This window comes from Scardinius erythrophthalmus (genome assembly GCF_964197995.2).
Source record: "Scardinius erythrophthalmus genome assembly, chromosome: 15".
Lineage (NCBI taxonomy): Eukaryota > Metazoa > Chordata > Actinopteri > Cypriniformes > Leuciscidae > Scardinius > Scardinius erythrophthalmus.
The window spans coordinates 30,089,336-30,107,603 of NC_138235.1; the positions used below are offsets into that span (position 1 = coordinate 30,089,336).

General features: G+C 35.8%; 1 protein-coding gene across 1 annotated transcript in view; it reads right to left on the reverse strand.

Annotated features, from left to right (window-relative positions):
* Nucleotides 1-1,189: 1,189 nt before the first annotated feature.
* Nucleotides 1,190-18,268, reverse strand: part of hbs1l (HBS1-like translational GTPase) — a 31,378-nt gene continuing 14,299 nt past the window's right edge. Inside the window, exons 6-18 of the mRNA XM_081386880.1 lie at nt 16,570-16,796; nt 16,155-16,320; nt 15,949-16,066; nt 12,762-12,908; nt 12,536-12,610; nt 10,483-10,600; nt 9,832-9,900; nt 9,548-9,652; nt 4,097-4,187; nt 3,829-3,937; nt 3,631-3,731; nt 2,203-2,347; nt 1,190-2,089 (exon numbers count right to left, since the gene is read on the reverse strand). Coding sequence (XP_081243006.1) covers nt 2,078-2,089; nt 2,203-2,347; nt 3,631-3,731; nt 3,829-3,937; nt 4,097-4,187; nt 9,548-9,652; nt 9,832-9,900; nt 10,483-10,600; nt 12,536-12,610; nt 12,762-12,908; nt 15,949-16,066; nt 16,155-16,320; nt 16,570-16,796 — 1,483 coding nt within the window. The 3' untranslated portion in view covers nt 1,190-2,077. The remainder of the gene's footprint in view (nt 2,090-2,202; nt 2,348-3,630; nt 3,732-3,828; nt 3,938-4,096; nt 4,188-9,547; nt 9,653-9,831; nt 9,901-10,482; nt 10,601-12,535; nt 12,611-12,761; nt 12,909-15,948; nt 16,067-16,154; nt 16,321-16,569; nt 16,797-18,268) is intronic.

Consider the following 18,268-nt stretch of genomic DNA (forward strand, 5'->3'; position numbering starts at 1 on the left):
AAGCTAATTTAAACCATTTTTAGCAAAGCGATTTTATAATTTTATATTACTAATTTTTTAATGAAGCAGCATTAGAACAAATCATAATAGCATAATTTTTTTCTATTTTTTTTATGAAGAGCAGAAAGACTCAAGAGTGAGAGACTTTGCTCATTCTAAATCAAAAGACAAACCCTAGAGTAAAGTGGGTGGACGTTCGAATCTGATTCCTCAAGATAAAGATATAAACCACCAAGCCAAGAAAAATAACATCTGTAAGGAGAATTAACAAGCAAAAAAAAGACAACCCTTATTATGCCGAAAATACCATAATAGGCAGTGATGCAGAAAATTCGAGGAAGAAAAAGATCATTAGACAATCATTTGGGATGATTCAAGCAGAGGATCAAAGAGAACAATGAGTTGAAAGTAGACCAAGTGTCCAAAATGTTCTTTTAGGTATTTCAAAAAAATCTTTGATGCTTTTAAAGCAGAACTAATGTCAGAATCCCTTGAGACTATGCACTTTTAATAGGCCAACATCTGCAGCACATTGAAGTGCCCAAAAGCTCAAATTGAGAAAGTATTTTGTTTTAACCAGCAAAACCCAAAGCTATAAACCCAGTGGGGTAAAGTTCAAGCAAAGTTCCCTAATTTTTTTACTTTTGATGGTAGTCTTAAACTACAATCTTGTGTGGTGGATAAGGTCGAAGCAGCATATTCCACAGCACAGTGGAAACATGCTATTAATTCTTCAGGGTATTACGCTACAAACAAGAAGCAGAGACAAACTGATTAAAAACCAAGCTTTCCTTAACCAACGTGTCATAGTCTTCGGGTCTTTATCTATTCTGAACACGCTGCGTTCATGAAGTCTTTTGATTGTGAAGTGGAAAATTACAGCACCACATTCTCACAGAAGAAAACAACTTTTTAGAAACATCTATTAGCATTTGAGCACATAATGAGCAATTGTAGAAGTGAACACTTTCTGGAATAAGTGGGAAATTACTTGATTCGCATAAATCAGATAATACTGCAATAGTAAAGAGAGTTAATAAAACATGAATGCGTTGGGATTCATGTCATTCAGCATCAGGCCAAAAGGTGCAAAAAGCTCAATTAAGAATTAATAAAATTGCTTGCATGCAGGAAAAACACATTCCTGTCCAGAGAAAATACTTAAGTGAATTTTAAGCAGGGTCGTGTAGCCAATTAGCTTATACTATGTATTTATTTACTGACCCAAAAATACACAGACAAGATTTCCACAGTGATTCATATTTTTTATTTTTCTGATGAAGAAGCTTTCCCTGGATCAAATAACTTCAGCTTCGAGACACCCAAACAAATGTTCTTTAAATTAAAACCCCTTAATAAACAAGTCAAAAACAGATGAGTAAGAGTCATGTCTGTTAGGTCCTTAAAGCGATTACTGTTAGATTTCCGACACCGGATGAGTTTCTCCTAACTCACGAAATATCCCTTTGTCCACTGGTTCTCAATCCTCCCGTTTTCGTGTCACTGACCCATTAAAGATCAGGAAAAGACTGAGTAGCAGCAATGGAAGGGCAGGTTTCATTCACACACTGTCCCGCTCATATGCAAAACTTTGTCTTCTATTTCCCCTTTTACAAATGTGCACATCCGTAACTAATCAGAATAACTAACCTTAAAATCCTTCCATTTGAACCAAGCCTAAATGTCCATTATATGCTGCCATTTTAGTCAAAAACAATGCCATTTACAATAATCGAAATAAAATATTAAATAAAATAATATATGAGTTCAGTTTGTTGAGACGTAATTAATGAATGGAAGCAAATGACAGACTTTCTGTCTGTTCCTGCGTGTTATTAGGAGGGTTCGAGTTGAAACTTGGGATGAATTACAGTTCAGTTGTATTTTGCAAGCTGAAGAGTAGGGCAAAAGGCATTCTCTCTTTTACACACACACATGCTCACTCTAGGGCTTTTAGACAGATGAAATGAACTGTAGCTAGAATCACTGTCAGGTTGCCATCTGTGTGCATTCAATTTGTGTGTTCGCTCTAAGGGGAAATTGCACTTCTCTCCGCTCTCCCAGTTCCAACTTGTCCTTACTCTTTGATCTAAAACAGTATAAACATCAGCATTAACAAGCGTCACATTCTTATGATGCAATATCAAAAAATGCGACAGGAATGTGTTTAGTGAGAAAAGGTGGACATGTAGTGTGTTTTACCTCGGTGACAACTCCAGCAGCAATGGTGGAGCCCACATATCTCAGCATGAACCGCCCCAGTTCTTTATAGTCCTTATAGAGCTCTAGAGCCACAGGCCTCTGCGTCTGAATCTCCACCACTGCGTTCTGTCCTTTACTCAAACACCTGCACAACATTTATACAACATCGATATTACACTGATAATGAATCTTAAGCGAAAACACCATTCTGAACCATCGTTAAAGGAATAGTTCATCCAAAATATAATATAATATTAAAAAGTGGCAAATGACAACAAACACCATTGGTTCTTGCTTGTCTCAATGCCAATCACCAACTTGGAATTGTAATATTACTTAATACATAAAATATTAATAAATACTAATATAATCATTTTAAGTACTTTTGTCATTTTTATTAGTTTTTCATTTAGCTTTAATTATTTTTCAGCTTTAGCTTAACTTATTTCAGTAATTTGCCAATGCAAAATTCTACATTTAAGTTTCTTAAGTTTTACATCTACTTATTTTAGCTTTATTTCAATTACTGAGATGTATTTTTAAAAGTTTCAGTTTTAGTTAACAATAACAACAGTAGCTATGTTTCCATCCACCTATTTTAATGCAGATTTTGTGATATCCCATAAAAAAATGCTGAATGGATACTTCAGGATGTGCAAAAATTCTAAAAATGCGCATAAACTATGATGTAAACACATTTACCAAATAAATCGCTTGATGCACAACAAAAAAAAGTCATGTTACTTTGCCCCAACAGAGGATGTAATTTGGATAACCCGACTAACCAGCTGACGAATTTCCTTGCACAGCATCTCAAATGTTGGTTTGATCATTCTGAAATGCGCGAGACAAAGTCTGTCATTGGAATTTCCTTTAATTCCCTCCCAGAAGCTTCTCACATGATTGTGTTCCCAAACACCAGGCATCCAAACGCAAGATAACATGATGGCATTTATTATGTAGGAAAAAAAAGAGCCATTGTAGCAATTTTTATTACAGGTATTTTGCGCCAATTTCCCAGGAGTGACGATTAGTCACTTGAACATCTGAGATGGAAACGGTGCTTTATTCGCAAATATTATGTGCAATATTCGAATTTTGCACATGAAGTGAAGTCACAACTTTGGATGGAAACAGCTACTGATGCAGAAGCGTGATTGAGATTTCAGAGCTACTGCAGAAGAAAGATTTTGTGTATTTTGTGTTCATCATACAAATAGTGTCATATGTGATTCAGAGGACTTGTATTATAGCACACAAGGACTACTTTTACAGTTGGTGTTCACTTTATGTAATTGTTATATGGAAGTGAGCACATTCTTCAAAGCTTTTGTTTCACTGAAGAAAGTCATACAGGTTTGGAACAACATGATTAACTTTTTAATTTGTGTAACATACTATATGATTCCATATCATTCATCCACTTACTTTGGTTTCTTCTTGAGAACTTCTCCACTGCTCTTGTGTAATATACTGACTAACTTCCTAATAGTGGCCGGTTCGCTTACAGTCTGATAATGCAACAGCACCTGACAATCAAACACAAAATACAAGGAATAATTGCAGAAAAACATGCAGAGATGTTTATATACTAGAAGTTTGAACGCAGAGAGAGTGTTTTCTCACAGGGAAGCCTTGCGTGATGGGAAGTTCTATATTAAAGAGAAGAATCCTTGCTCGGAATCTTGTGCAGGCTCTGATGGGCTCTTTGGGATCACAGAATATACATCCAATGCTAGGGAGAAAAACATGATCATACAGAATCATAAGCGCCCAAAGAAAGTTTTCTGATCAAGTATTATGTAATATAATCAAAACATTATACAACCACAATATTACAGGATACTCTAAGGAAAGGAATGCTTTCAACACCAGTGATTCATTCCACACTCACTTTATTTTGATGATGTCCATGCCTGTTACAGTTAGACTGACATGATCACCGGCAGCTGCCCAGTCTAATGCTTCATCATGGAGAGTGATCCCTAGAGAGAGACGACTGTATTTTAAACATGCATCTAGGGCTGACTTCTAATAGTCGAGGATTCGACGATTCGATTCGGAGAGGTCTGATTCGACTATGAACCTCATAGTCGAATACATGGGCGTCAGTTTGGTTTGAAATGTGCTGGGGACAGAGATGCATTCGCATTTTCAGAAGGGCTGGGTACCATTTTTATTTTATTTTTTCAGGTCATGTTTTGAAAGACGATGTCCTGTAGCTTACTAATGTAAATAAATAAAAATGTATTCAAAAATCTGCTTCACATTTTCAGCAGGGCTGCGGAGCGGCTGTGAGTTGACTCCACACGGTTCTCATGTGCGTTAAAAAGCTTTACATGGTTTAATGTACCTAAACAATGATAACCAAATTCCCCTCTCATGTTGCTCCACATAACCACTTAACCCTCTGGGCTTCTTCGCCCGAAAACGGGCGAAAACTTGAACGTTTCGAATTGTTTAATTTTTTTGCTTCATCGGATGGGGGTGAAACTTGGTGACTTTTCTTTTATTACCTATATGAACACACAAAAAAATCAAGGAGATGATTCTGATATGTTAAAGGGTCGTAAAAAAAAAAGTCACACTTAGCTTCCTCCCGCCCGAAAACGGGCGACATAGGAAATGAATGGGAAATACGAAAAAATAGGAAAACTCAGAGAAACTTTTGGTGGTACAAGCTACAGATCAGCCACTGTGCTGAAAAAAAGTGTACAGCAATGAAGGGGTGACACTCTAAAACATCAAGAGTGCAAAAAAGACACCCTCCCCCCCACACACACACACAAACACACACACACACACACACACACACACAGAGAAATGAACTGGTAAGACTGAAACAGCAAATTTTGCCCCAAACTATATAAAAATTATATAATCATAATAACTCCAAAACTATAGCAAGGAGAGTCAAAAGGTAGGTATCGTTTGAAAGAACTCTTTTTAAATTTTTTGAAAATATAAATTACATTACATTTGGACATTGTCCCGCCAAGAAACGGTGGATAAAAGACAATATATATATATAATTTTTATTATGATTTTGCATATCTTTCATATTTGTCATGGAATAACTCAGGAAGGAAATAAGGTAGGAGGAAAATTCTTTTTTAGTGAAGTCCCCCTACATGTTAGCTGCATCTGGATAAAAAAATAATAATTTTTGGATAAAGGAATCAAAAATTACAGCATTTTGAAAAGAGATAGCCTTTTTGTACAGTCTTTCACACCCCCTCATGGGCAATTTTTTCTCCATGAAGAATATCTTGTCATAAAAGCAATAGATTATGTTAATTTTGGGCTCATTTTAATTGTAATAATATGCTGTAAAAAATGAAGTGCCATTTTCAATTATCTGAGAATGTTTCATGAGCTGTATGATGTTTTTGACACATTGCAGTACATTATTTTATAGATTATGAAAAAAAGAGAAATTCTATGTATCAGCAAATAACTCAGCAATACTTAAGAGTTTTTCAAAGTGGATACATTCACTGTAAAGTTCAGACTCTAAGCTTTCAAATGACATCAACTTTGTGTTTATCAAGGCAAGATTTTTGAAAAATATGGTAATAAATATTTTCGCAGCTAGGTGGCGCCTGCTGGCGGTACACTTGGTTTTAGAGGGATTACTCAGCACTCGTTAGGAATTAATACATTTAATTAGATGCATTAAAAAGCTGAGATTCTAAGCTTTAAAATGATATATAATTTGTGTTGTTCCATTCAGTGGTTGATTAGTAATAAATTGTTTTCTTTCCGAATGGGAATAAATCAAATAAATAAATAAAAAAGCTATAGGCCGCCTATGGGCGGTTATAGGACATGACACAAATTAATAAATTTTGAAGCCACTAGGTGGCGCTCTTCTCACTTGAAATATTTTTTTTTTTTAGGCCTGCACTCTAATTTGATGTGAAATGTTGCATTTATTGAAAAATAAAATAAAATAAATAAAATAAAAATATATATATTAATTCTAATGGAAAAAATAGCTCATAAAAATTACATAATTAATGCAAAGTATCATAAAAAATTCTAAAAATTCTATATAATAATCAGAAAACATTATAGAACAAAACAATATTTGAATGGTTATCCTAGGACAAAGTTAAGTACAATTTTAAGGCTTCGCCCGTTTTCGGGCGGGAGGAAGCTAAGTGTGACCCAATTATGAAGAAGCCCAGAGGGTTAAAATGATAAAAAAAAAATCGAACCCAGAGTCCAATTATTATGGACGTTATCTGATATTAAGCGTTTCTGCTTCACATTTTCAGCAGGGCTGCGGAGCGGCTGTGAGTTGACTCCACACGGTTCTCATGTGCGTTAAAAAGCTGACTCCACACGGTTCTCATGTGCGTTAAAAAGCTGACTCCACACGGTTCTCATGTGCGTTAAAAAGCTGAGATTCTAAGCTTTAAAATGATATATAATTTGTGTTGTTCCATTCAGTGGTTGATTAGTAATAAATTGTTTTCTTTCCGAATGGGAATAAATCAAATAAATAAATAAAAAAGCTATAGGCCGCCTATGGGCGGTTATAGGACATGACACAAATTAATAAATTTTGAAGCCACTAGGTGGCGCTCTTCTCACTTGAAATATTTTTTTTTTTTAGGCCTGCACTCTAATTTGATGTGAAATGTTGCATTTATTGAAAAATAAAATAAAATAAATAAAATAAAAATTTTATTTTAGTCCAATTATTATGGACGTTATCTGATATTAAGCGTTTCTGCTTCACATTTTCAGCAGGGCTGCGGAGCGGCTGTGAGTTGACTCCACACGGTTCTCATGTGCGTTAAAAAGCTGACTCCACACGGTTCTCATGTGCGTTAAAAAGCTGACTCCACACGGTTCTCATGTGCGTTAAAAAGCTGACTCCACACGGTTCTCATGTGCGTTAAAAAGCTTTACGTTGTTTAAATGTACCTAAACAACGATTACCAAATTTCCCTCTCATATTGCTCCTCATAACCACTGAAAATGGTCAAAAAATCGAACCCAGAGTCCAATTATTATGGACGTTATCTGATATTAAGCGTTTCTGCTTCACATTTTCAGCAGGGCAGCGGAGCGGCTGTGAGTTGACTCCACGCGGTTCTCATGGGCGTGAAAAAGCTTTACGTGGTTTAATGTACCTAAACAACCATCACCAAATTTCTCTCTCATATTGCTCCTCATGTTTATGAAATGTTATGATATATGTGTGATATATATGTGTTTTTTTAGCTCTTTTGTTTGAAATGGAAAAAATCTAGCTGCTATCTAAAAAAAAAAAAGAAAAAAAAAAGGTTCGACTATCAGTCGACTACGGCAAAATCTAACGAATCAGATTCGACTATGAAAATCCTTAGTCGAAAACAGCCCTACATGCATCACTTAATTTTTTTTTTTTTTTTTTTTAAATAAGGAAAAATTGACAATTAGGGCTTGGCAATACATTACAATTCAAAAGTTTGCGGTCTTAAAAGCTCTCTGCGTCGCATTTACAACATTTCAAATCCCTCAGTTGTTGATTCTTGTTTTATTACAAGTTCTCTTTTTGCCAGGAGACTTTTTTTTTCTAATGAGTGATTCCCCGGAGGTTCGAGATTTAGCTGCTTGCTCATTGTGACCAATAATATATGTCACTCTCACACCATTCATGCGTCAAAGAAGCAATGTGACAAGACACGCACCAAAGTGACGCATGTATGCAATTTCCTGTGAAAACCATCCTGTCAGGTCTACAACATTACCATATGTTACATAGTGAATTAGGGTAAGACAGGGATTGATGATGTTTTGCACTTAAAAATTAAAAAAAATTCATTAAAAAAAAAAAAATGTATAGTGTACCTTTAAATCCTTTCAATGAATCATCTGATAAACTCTTAAGCAATGATCTGTTTGTGCCATTACTCAAAAATGCTTTATAAATGTAAAAGTTTTAGTAAAAACAGACATGATTATTGCATATTATTTCATATTATTGCACACTGGATATTTATAGATTGCATTTTACATTATTATTGTTTATTACCATGTATAGTTACTATGGCGGTCAAGCGATTTACATTTTTTTAATCTAATAATTACACAATGTGGCGAGTAATTAATTCTATTAATGGCAAATTAATCATACATCAAATTTGGCTGAGGAATTACCCCCAAAAGTTAAAGTCATTATTGTGTTAAATGAGAAAAGCATTAAAAAGTAGCTTTAGAAAGAAATATTATATTTGATTCAACATAGAATTCATTAAACATACACTTTTAGGCTACAACAGCCATGAGGGTGAGTAAATGACAGAATTTTAATTTTTGGGTTAACTATACCTTTAATGGGTTTTTTATTAATATGGAATATGATATTATTCTATTACTGAAATAATATTCTAAATAAGAAACAAACTGCCAGTAGGTGGCACTAAATGTCTAAATGAGTAAGTTATTGAGTCATTCATTCATTTGATTTGTTCAAACGGCTGATTCATTCAGGAATTAAGTAAATGGCTCTCTTTATGAATAGGCCATTGAATCATTGATTCACCCGAAAACGCAAATTCATTCAGAAACACCACTGTGTAGCTTGGAGACACACAATCGTTCTGCTGTGGCTTTATATGTAATGTTTTTCGTTTGACAATAACAGACAATATTGTGTCTAAAATATAACAATAGTAACTTATTTATTTAGGGGTATATTAATGGATTCTATTGGCTCCATCACACATTGAGTTGTTGTCCTGCATCATGCTTGTCACCATTAGTCTCAGCCTCAGATGTCATGCTGAACACATGATGCATATGGTACACTTTTCTGGAAACAATTAAGGAGTTTCGAAGTCGCGATTTGATTGGTTGAATTCTACAGGATGTCCGCGAGACGTGTGTCGAGACTACGTCCCTATTAACTGTAAGAAATGTCCGTCAGATGATCTACATAGGTCTGGGGCGGGGCGGTGTTATATGTGTTCATTTTAACACATTATTTTTTATCCATAACTAATTAAATAACTTAACGTGTTAAATCGAAACGATTTAACGCAAAGAAACGATTAAATATAATTATTTTTTGTTTTCAGTTATAAAAAAAATCAATGTGGTAAACATGCCTATTTAAAACTAGATTTCTTTCTGCATTTTACTGCTTGAATGAAACATATACATATATATATATATAAATTGTGCATGTCTACAACATTCAGCATCAATTTCTTAGTCACAGGACTGGAAAAAAGCTCTAAAACAAGTCTAAAGCAGTTTTAACCAGGAACACCAGAAGAGGGTGCTGTTGCATATCCATCTAGACTGAGCAATGCATGTCTCCATAAGTTGATAAAGCTGCTGTGTTTACCTTTAACAGTGCAGGTCTCATTAGGAGGCATGACCAGCGCTTTATCTCCTGTTTGAATGAAGCCAGCCTCCACCTTCCCCGTCACACAGAATCCAGAGCCCTGGTCTGAAAACAGTGAGTTTAAGTGATCATGAAATACAACATCTCTGAACTGCACTAATAGAAAAAGGGTTTGTTTCATTTTTTTGAAAACATAAGAGTATTTGCACAAAATCTAATAAAATCCAAATATTTGTGCATTTAGATTTTGTACACTTTGCTTTTATGTGGGTTCCCATGCTGACCTTTGAAGACGTCCGAGACACAAAGCCTGAACGGCTTCTCCACTGACCTCTGGGGAGGTTTAAATGCATCTGCAAACAGACAGGAGGAAAGAGATGAGGAAAGATGCAGTGGCCTGAAGGTTTTCTGTTTGCCTCATCAAGTTTTGATGAGTCAAAAGTAAAACTGCTGAGAATTCTCACAGCTCAGCCACCAATCAGATCAGAATCATGACAAGAGCTTCTGTGAAAACACTCTACACTTACACACTCATCCATGTGCATGAACACAGAAGTGCCCGTTCCAACTTGATGCAGAATATTTGACATTTTTGAACTTCCAGTTTTTTTTAAATCTTTGATCATTAATTAGTATGATTATTGAACAGGGAAAAACACTGGTGCAGAAATGATTTGGTCAATTTAGACACAGTTACACCTTCTACAGACCGTTGATCATTATCTACTCACCCTCATGTAACACAAAACATTTTGCCCACAAAAAAAAAAGCTGCTCTATTTAAAATGTGCCTGGTTTATCAAAAAAAATAAAGCAACTATTACATTATATTGTATTTTGTAATATTTTGCATTATATTCTAATATATTATACTGTATACATAGTATATGTGCATGCAAATAGAATTGCACAAATGTGTCCACATAAACACCCACCTATCTGTTCCAGTAGGCATGGCCCAGTGTACCAGGCTGTAAGGTCTGCTACTTTGCTCCTAGTGGTCAGATTCTCTCCTGATAGGCCACTGGTAGGGATGTAATACACATCAGAATCCTGCAAAAGACAAGCACATTTGTTACACATGGCCAGCACAGATCATTTCCATAGCTGCATGTGCTGTTGACTGATCAAATCAACTTGCAGGTGGAAATGGGCCATGAAATGTTGCTTTACATTCCCAAACCATTTATAACCCACATTTTACAGGCCACAGACTGTTTTACTGGCCACAATTACACCTCTTGCTAGCACATCAGAGGTGACACGTACAGTACAACACGTATCATTACAGTTCACCGCAAAAACATCTATTGTTCTGTTGAGTTATAAAATGTAACAAAGATAATGTGAAAGCTAAAATACTAGAAAATGGCAAAAAACAACAGATGTGCACAACTGTCAAAGTTTAATGACAAATGTCAGGAGTGCATTATTGTAACGTGAGAGCGTATCCATGTAATGCACGAGCACAAATCTCTCCGTTCGCAGGCGGATTTCCTTCACTCTTGCACAAAACTGGAAGTGCGCTCTCAAATACACAGTGGTCTCGTGGCTCTGCTATCGCTCAGATATTGCATGTGCGCTCAAACTTTGCCCTGTGCACTTAAAAATATCTGTGCTCTTTCTCTAGAACTCTCTTCTCTCTTGGATTTAATGTTGCCAGAAGCCATCAACCATCAGACTTCCACGACTGACTGATGAAATAACAGTGTACCTTTAAATTGTAAAGAAAGGATCCATCTTAGTATGTTGAATAATTCCATTTACAAATTTCAAGCTAAGTTTAGTCAGCCTGTTCTCTAGTTGTTAATTTGATTATTTATTAGCTATTCGAGTTAAGTGCTTATTGTAAATAGCTATTTATTAAATTATTTTATTTAGTGCATTTGTATTTGTGTATATAGTTCTACAATAAAAGTGTATCAATTTTGGGTGTGGGTGACATGTCATATTTGGCCTTGTGTGCACCAGGACCGCAACTGAGAGCTGAATTTACATTTAAAAATTTCTTGAAACTCATGTCTGCAAAAAAAAAAAGCACATCGCACTCATATTATTTTAGAAACTAGACATAGTAGAAAAAAAGTTGAGCAAAGCTGAAACTAGTAAAAAAGTTGAGGCCTGCAGTCAGTTTCTCTTCCGTAGCCCATATTTCATTATTACAATGAAAGAATCTTCTTTTCTCTTCATTTTTTAAAGAGCATTTCATACAAAATGGAAAATTCTGTCATTTTTCACTCATTCTCACATATAAAATATGTATATTAAACGCGGGTGGCTTAAGTATAAAAAATGACAGAATTCTCAATTTTATATATATATCATCAGCTATATATCCCAAACTGAAATATTTTGTATTTTGCAACATATTAAAATAGCAATTTTTTACTAAAACTTACTAAATTTATGACAAAAGCATTTAAACATGGAAGTAATTTATAATTTACATGACTTGCGCAAAAGTTATTCGATAGTGTTGTGTGAGGAATAAACCGAAATTAGTGCTTATATCTCAATTATGCTCAATTATATATTATTATTGATTATATATTCATATATACTGTATTTGTGCTTGACATGGGCATGTCAAAATATACTGCAAACAGGTCTGATGTGTTTTTATGATGATATCTGAAGATTTTTAACAAATGACAGTTTAAATTTAAATCTGCTTCACACACAAAGCTATATCATATCACAAGCTGAAAAAAAACAGCACACTGGACATTTTACAAAATATATTAATTTAAGATCCACAAAAGCATTTAAATAACTTTTTTTCAGTCAGAAAATCAGTCGGAAAAGACAAGCATGTAAGCTGATATTGTGTCAGATTCAATCAAAACATGCAAGATATATTTTTTAGGTTTGAATTGCAGTTTCTGGATGTGTCATTGATCAGACACATGGAGGGGGGGGGAATACCAAAGTACAAAATGCACAGGGGAAAAATATATAAACATCCTCCATGTGCACAGACTGCATTACCTTAAAACCAGCCTGCTTTAGAAAGTGACCGAGCTTAGAGATGATTTCCCGGAACCTCTCCTGCTGCCAGTTAACCTGCAGACACACACACACACACACAGAGAACATGACGTGATGAGCACAAGTGGTGGGAGTGGGATTGAAGCATGGTTCTCAGACATAAATAAAATCATGATTGACATTGCCGTGGTTACTGTACGCTGTTGTGGTCCCCATGGTTACCCACCTGGTCCATCTTGTTGACAGCAACAGCAAGCTGCGTGACTCCGAGGGATCGAACCAGCAGGCCGTGCTCGCGGGTCTGCCCCCCTGCCTCAAACCCGGCCTCAAACTCCCCACGGCTGGCATCTACGACTAACACAGCCACATCTGCCTGCAAAACACACACACATACTCCACCTCAAACGCTCTGCGACCAGCATCCATCACTAATAACACCTGCTAAGACACCCAAACATTACAGAAACGCACACAAACACTTCTTATACTTTAAAGTCAAAACGAAATGCCACTCAAACAATTACACGGCTCTCTGGAATACTTGATTCTGACTGGTCAGTCACAACTTTCGAAGTGTGTTATTCCCCGATTACAACAGTCATAAATAGCAATGCTAAATAACATAACGGCCATCTGGGTATATGAAGCCTGTGCGTCTTTCATGCCTCTCCTATCACACCGCGGACTCGCTCTCGCTTGATCCATACAAACGCAGCTGCTGCCATCTTGCGTCTACAGTATATTACATTTATCGACTGCATTGAAAATGAAATAGGAGGACTTCAGTATTAATAATACTGTAATATCACTGCTGTGTTCATCTTGGCAGGACATTTGTTTTGTACACCGTAAATGGATTGTAAGATAATAAACAGGTCAAATCTCAAATCAATATCTCTTGCATCAATATAACTAGCAACTGCTTTCTTCACAGAAGCTTTGTGTTTTGTAAGCTAATAAAATATTTCATAAGAAATATTTTTTTTGTGTCCAATTATTGACTTGTGTGGGAAGTAGCCATTGAATAAGCAGGATAATGTAAATCGAGCCTGTTGTTATCGCAAAATAAACCCCTTCAGGGTGATACAAAATCTGTCAGAGTTTATCCTGTGATAACAACCGGCTAGATGTACATTATCCTACACGCACATACATACATGCACATACATATTGTGTGTGTATGATATATATATATATATATATATATATATATATATATATATATATATATATATATATATATATATATATATATATATATATATATATATATATATATATATATATCTCATACACACACAATATGTATGTGTATGTATGTATGTGCGTATATAAAGAGAGAGAGAGAGATATATAGAGTATATATTTATATATTTATAGTTTAAGTAACAGCTTTCAGAGGTCACAAAACATTAACCCTTTCATTTTTTATCAAAAGAAAAATTATATGATTAATTATTTTTTCAACCTCAGACTCATTGGCCTTGGCTCATTTTCTGTGAAGAACATATATCAGAACACGTTTTCAATGACCACACACTGTACACCCCCCCCTAAACATTTATATTACACAAAGGATGTTCGGGTCCACTGGACCCGGGGATAATAAAAGTGTGGAAATTTTAGGTCCTGTGTACCTTTACTCTGTCCTCCTCCTGTCAGGGCTTGCTGTTATTGTGTGTGTGTATGTGTGTTCGTTCTTGTATATGGTTTATGAGGACACAAATGTGTATAATGAATAGGTATTACAACGTAAACATGGTTTATGACGACATCATTCTGTGTCCTCATAAACCAAACGGCTTAAAAAAAACATACTAAATGGTGTTTTTTGAAATTCAAAAAAGGCCAAAAGTTTTCTGTGATTGGTAGGTTTATGGGGTAGGGTTAGTGTAGGGGGATAGATTATACAGTTTGTACATTTTTAAAACCATTACGCCTATGGAGAGTCCCCGTAAACCACATATCCAAGAGAGTGAGTGAGTGAGTGAGTGAGTGAGTGAGTGAGTGAGTGAGTGAGAGTATGAGTGCAAAAGTGAGTTTTGTTTCTACTCCTACCATTCCCACACAAGGTTGCAATTCTTAAATGTGATCTAACAAAGGTAAAGGGAAAATATTAACCATATATGCTGTTTATATTGCTTGTAATTGGGATTAAGTAAACATCTGTTGAGTATTTTAACATAAATTGTTTGATTATGTTGAATTAAAAACCCAAAAATGCAGCGGGTCCACCAGACCCACGAACACTGGCTGAATAACAAAAATATGAACACCACACAAGGGTTAAAGATCCCCTAATCGATATTGCTTTGTCATGTCAATTTCAACTTCCGTCATCATACAGAAATAGTCTAGACCCAAAACACACCCACCCGCAATACACACACACCCACTTGCCCCCAAAAACCCTTTCTCAGCAGACTGACTAAAGGAAATGAGTAAATCCGACCTGCACAATGTGACTAATTTCATTCACTGCATTTGTAAGTATCAGCCAAATCCAAACATACACACTCATATACGGAACGCTAGTGGTGGTGGCACCCAAATCCACAAAGAACAAGTTTCATTGAGACTTTACTGTGCACAAGAAATTATGCAGACATCGGATGTCCTCTCGTCAACTGGTGTACATGCAAAAAAAAAAATGAAAAGGTAATAGAAGAACAACCTGAAAGAGGACTCTATTAAAGGATTAGTTCAAACAGAAGTTCAAATTCAGTCATTTACTCACTTTCCTGTCACTCTAAACCTATATGCCTTTCTTATGTGGAGAAATTCTTAAGAAAGGACCCTGTTTCATGCAGTTACAATGGGAACAGAAGCTTTCAAGCTCCAAAAAACATCAAAGCATCATAAAAGTTGTCCATATGACTTGTCTTCTAAAGTCATACAATAGCTTTATGTAAGAAACAGACCAAAATTACATCATTATTCAATGGTAATTCTCCCCTGTAGTGAGCTATAAACCACTGTGGCCAGACCATTGAGTCAGTGAGCTGAACCTGGGAACTGAATCAGTCTGACTATGAATGATTCATTCAGGCCTTTTTATTACCCAGATCAACTGCCTCATTAAAGATCCAGTGATTAAATCATAAATGCTACTGCCCATCACTCATTAACAAGATTTTCAGAGAACCTCTTTTTTAGTTTGAAATATCTGCCTGATTCACACACAAAGCTATCATATGGCTTCATAAGACTTGAAATATAGTGTCTGGAACTTTTTTGGTACTTTTGTGTCCTTTGTCCTGTCTGAAAGCTTTATTTGCTGTTTCAAATCTTCAAAATTTCTCATTGAGTGATGCAGGGAAGTTTGAGACAACGTGGTGGTCAAGGTAAGGAAATGATGACCATTTCAATTTTTGTCTGCATTCAACTGAGCCTAAAGGAGCACATGGAAGTACCTGTGCCGCCCCTGTGATCATGTTCGGAATGAAGTCTTTGTGTCCTGGTGCGTCCATCAGAGTAACAACCTTTGAGTCCGTCTCAAACTTTGTCATGCCCACATCCATGGTCACTCCTCTGTGAGAGAGAGCAGATGATGAACAAATGGTTTGGTTTGGGTAACATTTTTCAAGACAGAAATGACACCTGAGTGTTTGTGACCAACCTGTCTCTTTCCTCTCCGGTCTCATCCAGTACCCACGCATAGGCGAACGAGGCCTTGCCAGCTTTCTTGGCCTCCTGCTCATATTTATGCATGGTTCTCTTATTAACGTTCCCCAGCAGATATAACAGATGACCCATGAGAGTGCTCTTACCAGCATCTACATGACCTACACACACAAAGTTCAAGATCCATATTCACTTAATATAAAATGGTTTATCTAATTACATTCATACATGTGGTTGTTTATCTAACCACATTCATACAAGTGTTAGAGGGCCACCTCATAGAGTTTTATTCTTTTCTCACCAGGTAGTTAATTGGATGAATCAAAAGAATAAAATTAATTCAAATGTGACCAAAAAATGAACTGGATGATAATGTGACTGGATGGATAGTGATAGAGAGGATATCGTGCCTATGACCACCAGATTGAGTAAGGGTTTTCCTCCTTGTCTTTTCTCCAGTTCGGCACGGATGTTGAGCTGCTGTTTGCTCTTTCCAGCTGGTCGAGATGGGGTGGTAGCGGTAGAGTCTTCACTCATAACCCCTAGTTTGGATGGGGTTTCTGTGGTTGGTGCAGCAGTGACCTCTGGACTCTGCCCTCTGCGAACCGACGAGGCAACAACGCCATTTTCTTCCGCACTAAAAAGGGACACAAAAGCAAATGTCACCTCAGAATTTCTAGGATGGTTTGTTGAGCATTTTTCTTGATCTTAAAGTCAATTAAAGGAGAACTCTGGTCAATTTTAACATTGAGCTCATTTTTTTGTAAATTTGGAGTGCTGTCAATACAGAGAACAACGACAAAAATCGGTGTTGCCTACACCGTGTTATCCTCTTTTTAAAATTTGTACCCTGCTGACTTCAATGGGGCAAGTTTTAAACCTGCTTTTAGCCTCTGAACATCCTTGATGTGTCATTACAAGTGCACAGCCAATGTGAGTGATTCCTTCAGAGTGAACGCGGTGAATCTGACTGCAGTAGATGTAAAAGATATGAATAAAAGTGATGTAAATTCAGCCAGCGTATTTACTTCCCGTTTTCGGTCGAAGTCCACAGTAGTCGATTGTCGAGTTCACGCGCATAGATCACTTTTATTCATATCTTTCACATCTACTGCAGTCAGATTGACCCGTGTTCACTCTGAAGGAATCACTCACATTGGCTGGGCACTTGTAATGACACATCAAGGATGTTCAGAGGCTAAAAGCAGGTTTAAAACTTGCCCCATTGAAGTCAACAGGGTGCAAATTTAAAAAAAAAAGGATAACACGGTGTAGGCAACACCGATTTTTGTCGTTGTTCTCTGTACTGACAGCACTCCAAATGTACAAAAAATGGAGTTCTCCTTTAAACCTCATTCTGTTTATTTGCAATCAAAAACAAGGCTGAGATAGACATTCAATCCAATCAGTATTTTCACAACCCATGTTTTTGTATTTTTGTCTACTGGAAATTTGAAGAAAAGTACAACCCTGTCGAAAAGTTTGGAGTCAGGGTTTTTTTTTTTTTTTTTTTTTAACAGCTTTGCTCAAGAATGGCTGCATTTATTTGATCAAAAATGGTACATTTGGTAAATGGTAAAAAAACTACTATTATTATGAAATATTATTACATTTTAAAAACTAATTTACATATGAAAATATTTAGATATGTTTATTTCTTAGATAAATATTTATTTCTGTGACATCAAAGCTGAATTTTCATTGTATTTACATTAATGTTGTGTGTATTTACTCCTAATTCAGTGTCACATGATCCTTCAGAAATCATTCTAACAATGCTGATTTTTCTGTGACTTCTTATCATTTATCTTATCATCAGTTTAAACGGTTGTGGTGCTTAATATTTTTGTGGAATTGTTTTCAGGAATCTTTGATGAACAGAATGTTCAAAAGAACAGCATCTATTTGAAACAAATCTTTTATAACATTATAAATGCCTTTACTGCATCGATGAATAAAAGTAAATCTAGAGTATTACTGTACAATCTATATGCAACTCAAAATACCAACATATTATTAGTGGAAACCTAGATATCTTTTGAAAAAAAGATTGTGTGGAAAATTTAGCACAGGTCCTCTTTTAGTCACTTAAAGACTGTTCTGAACCAA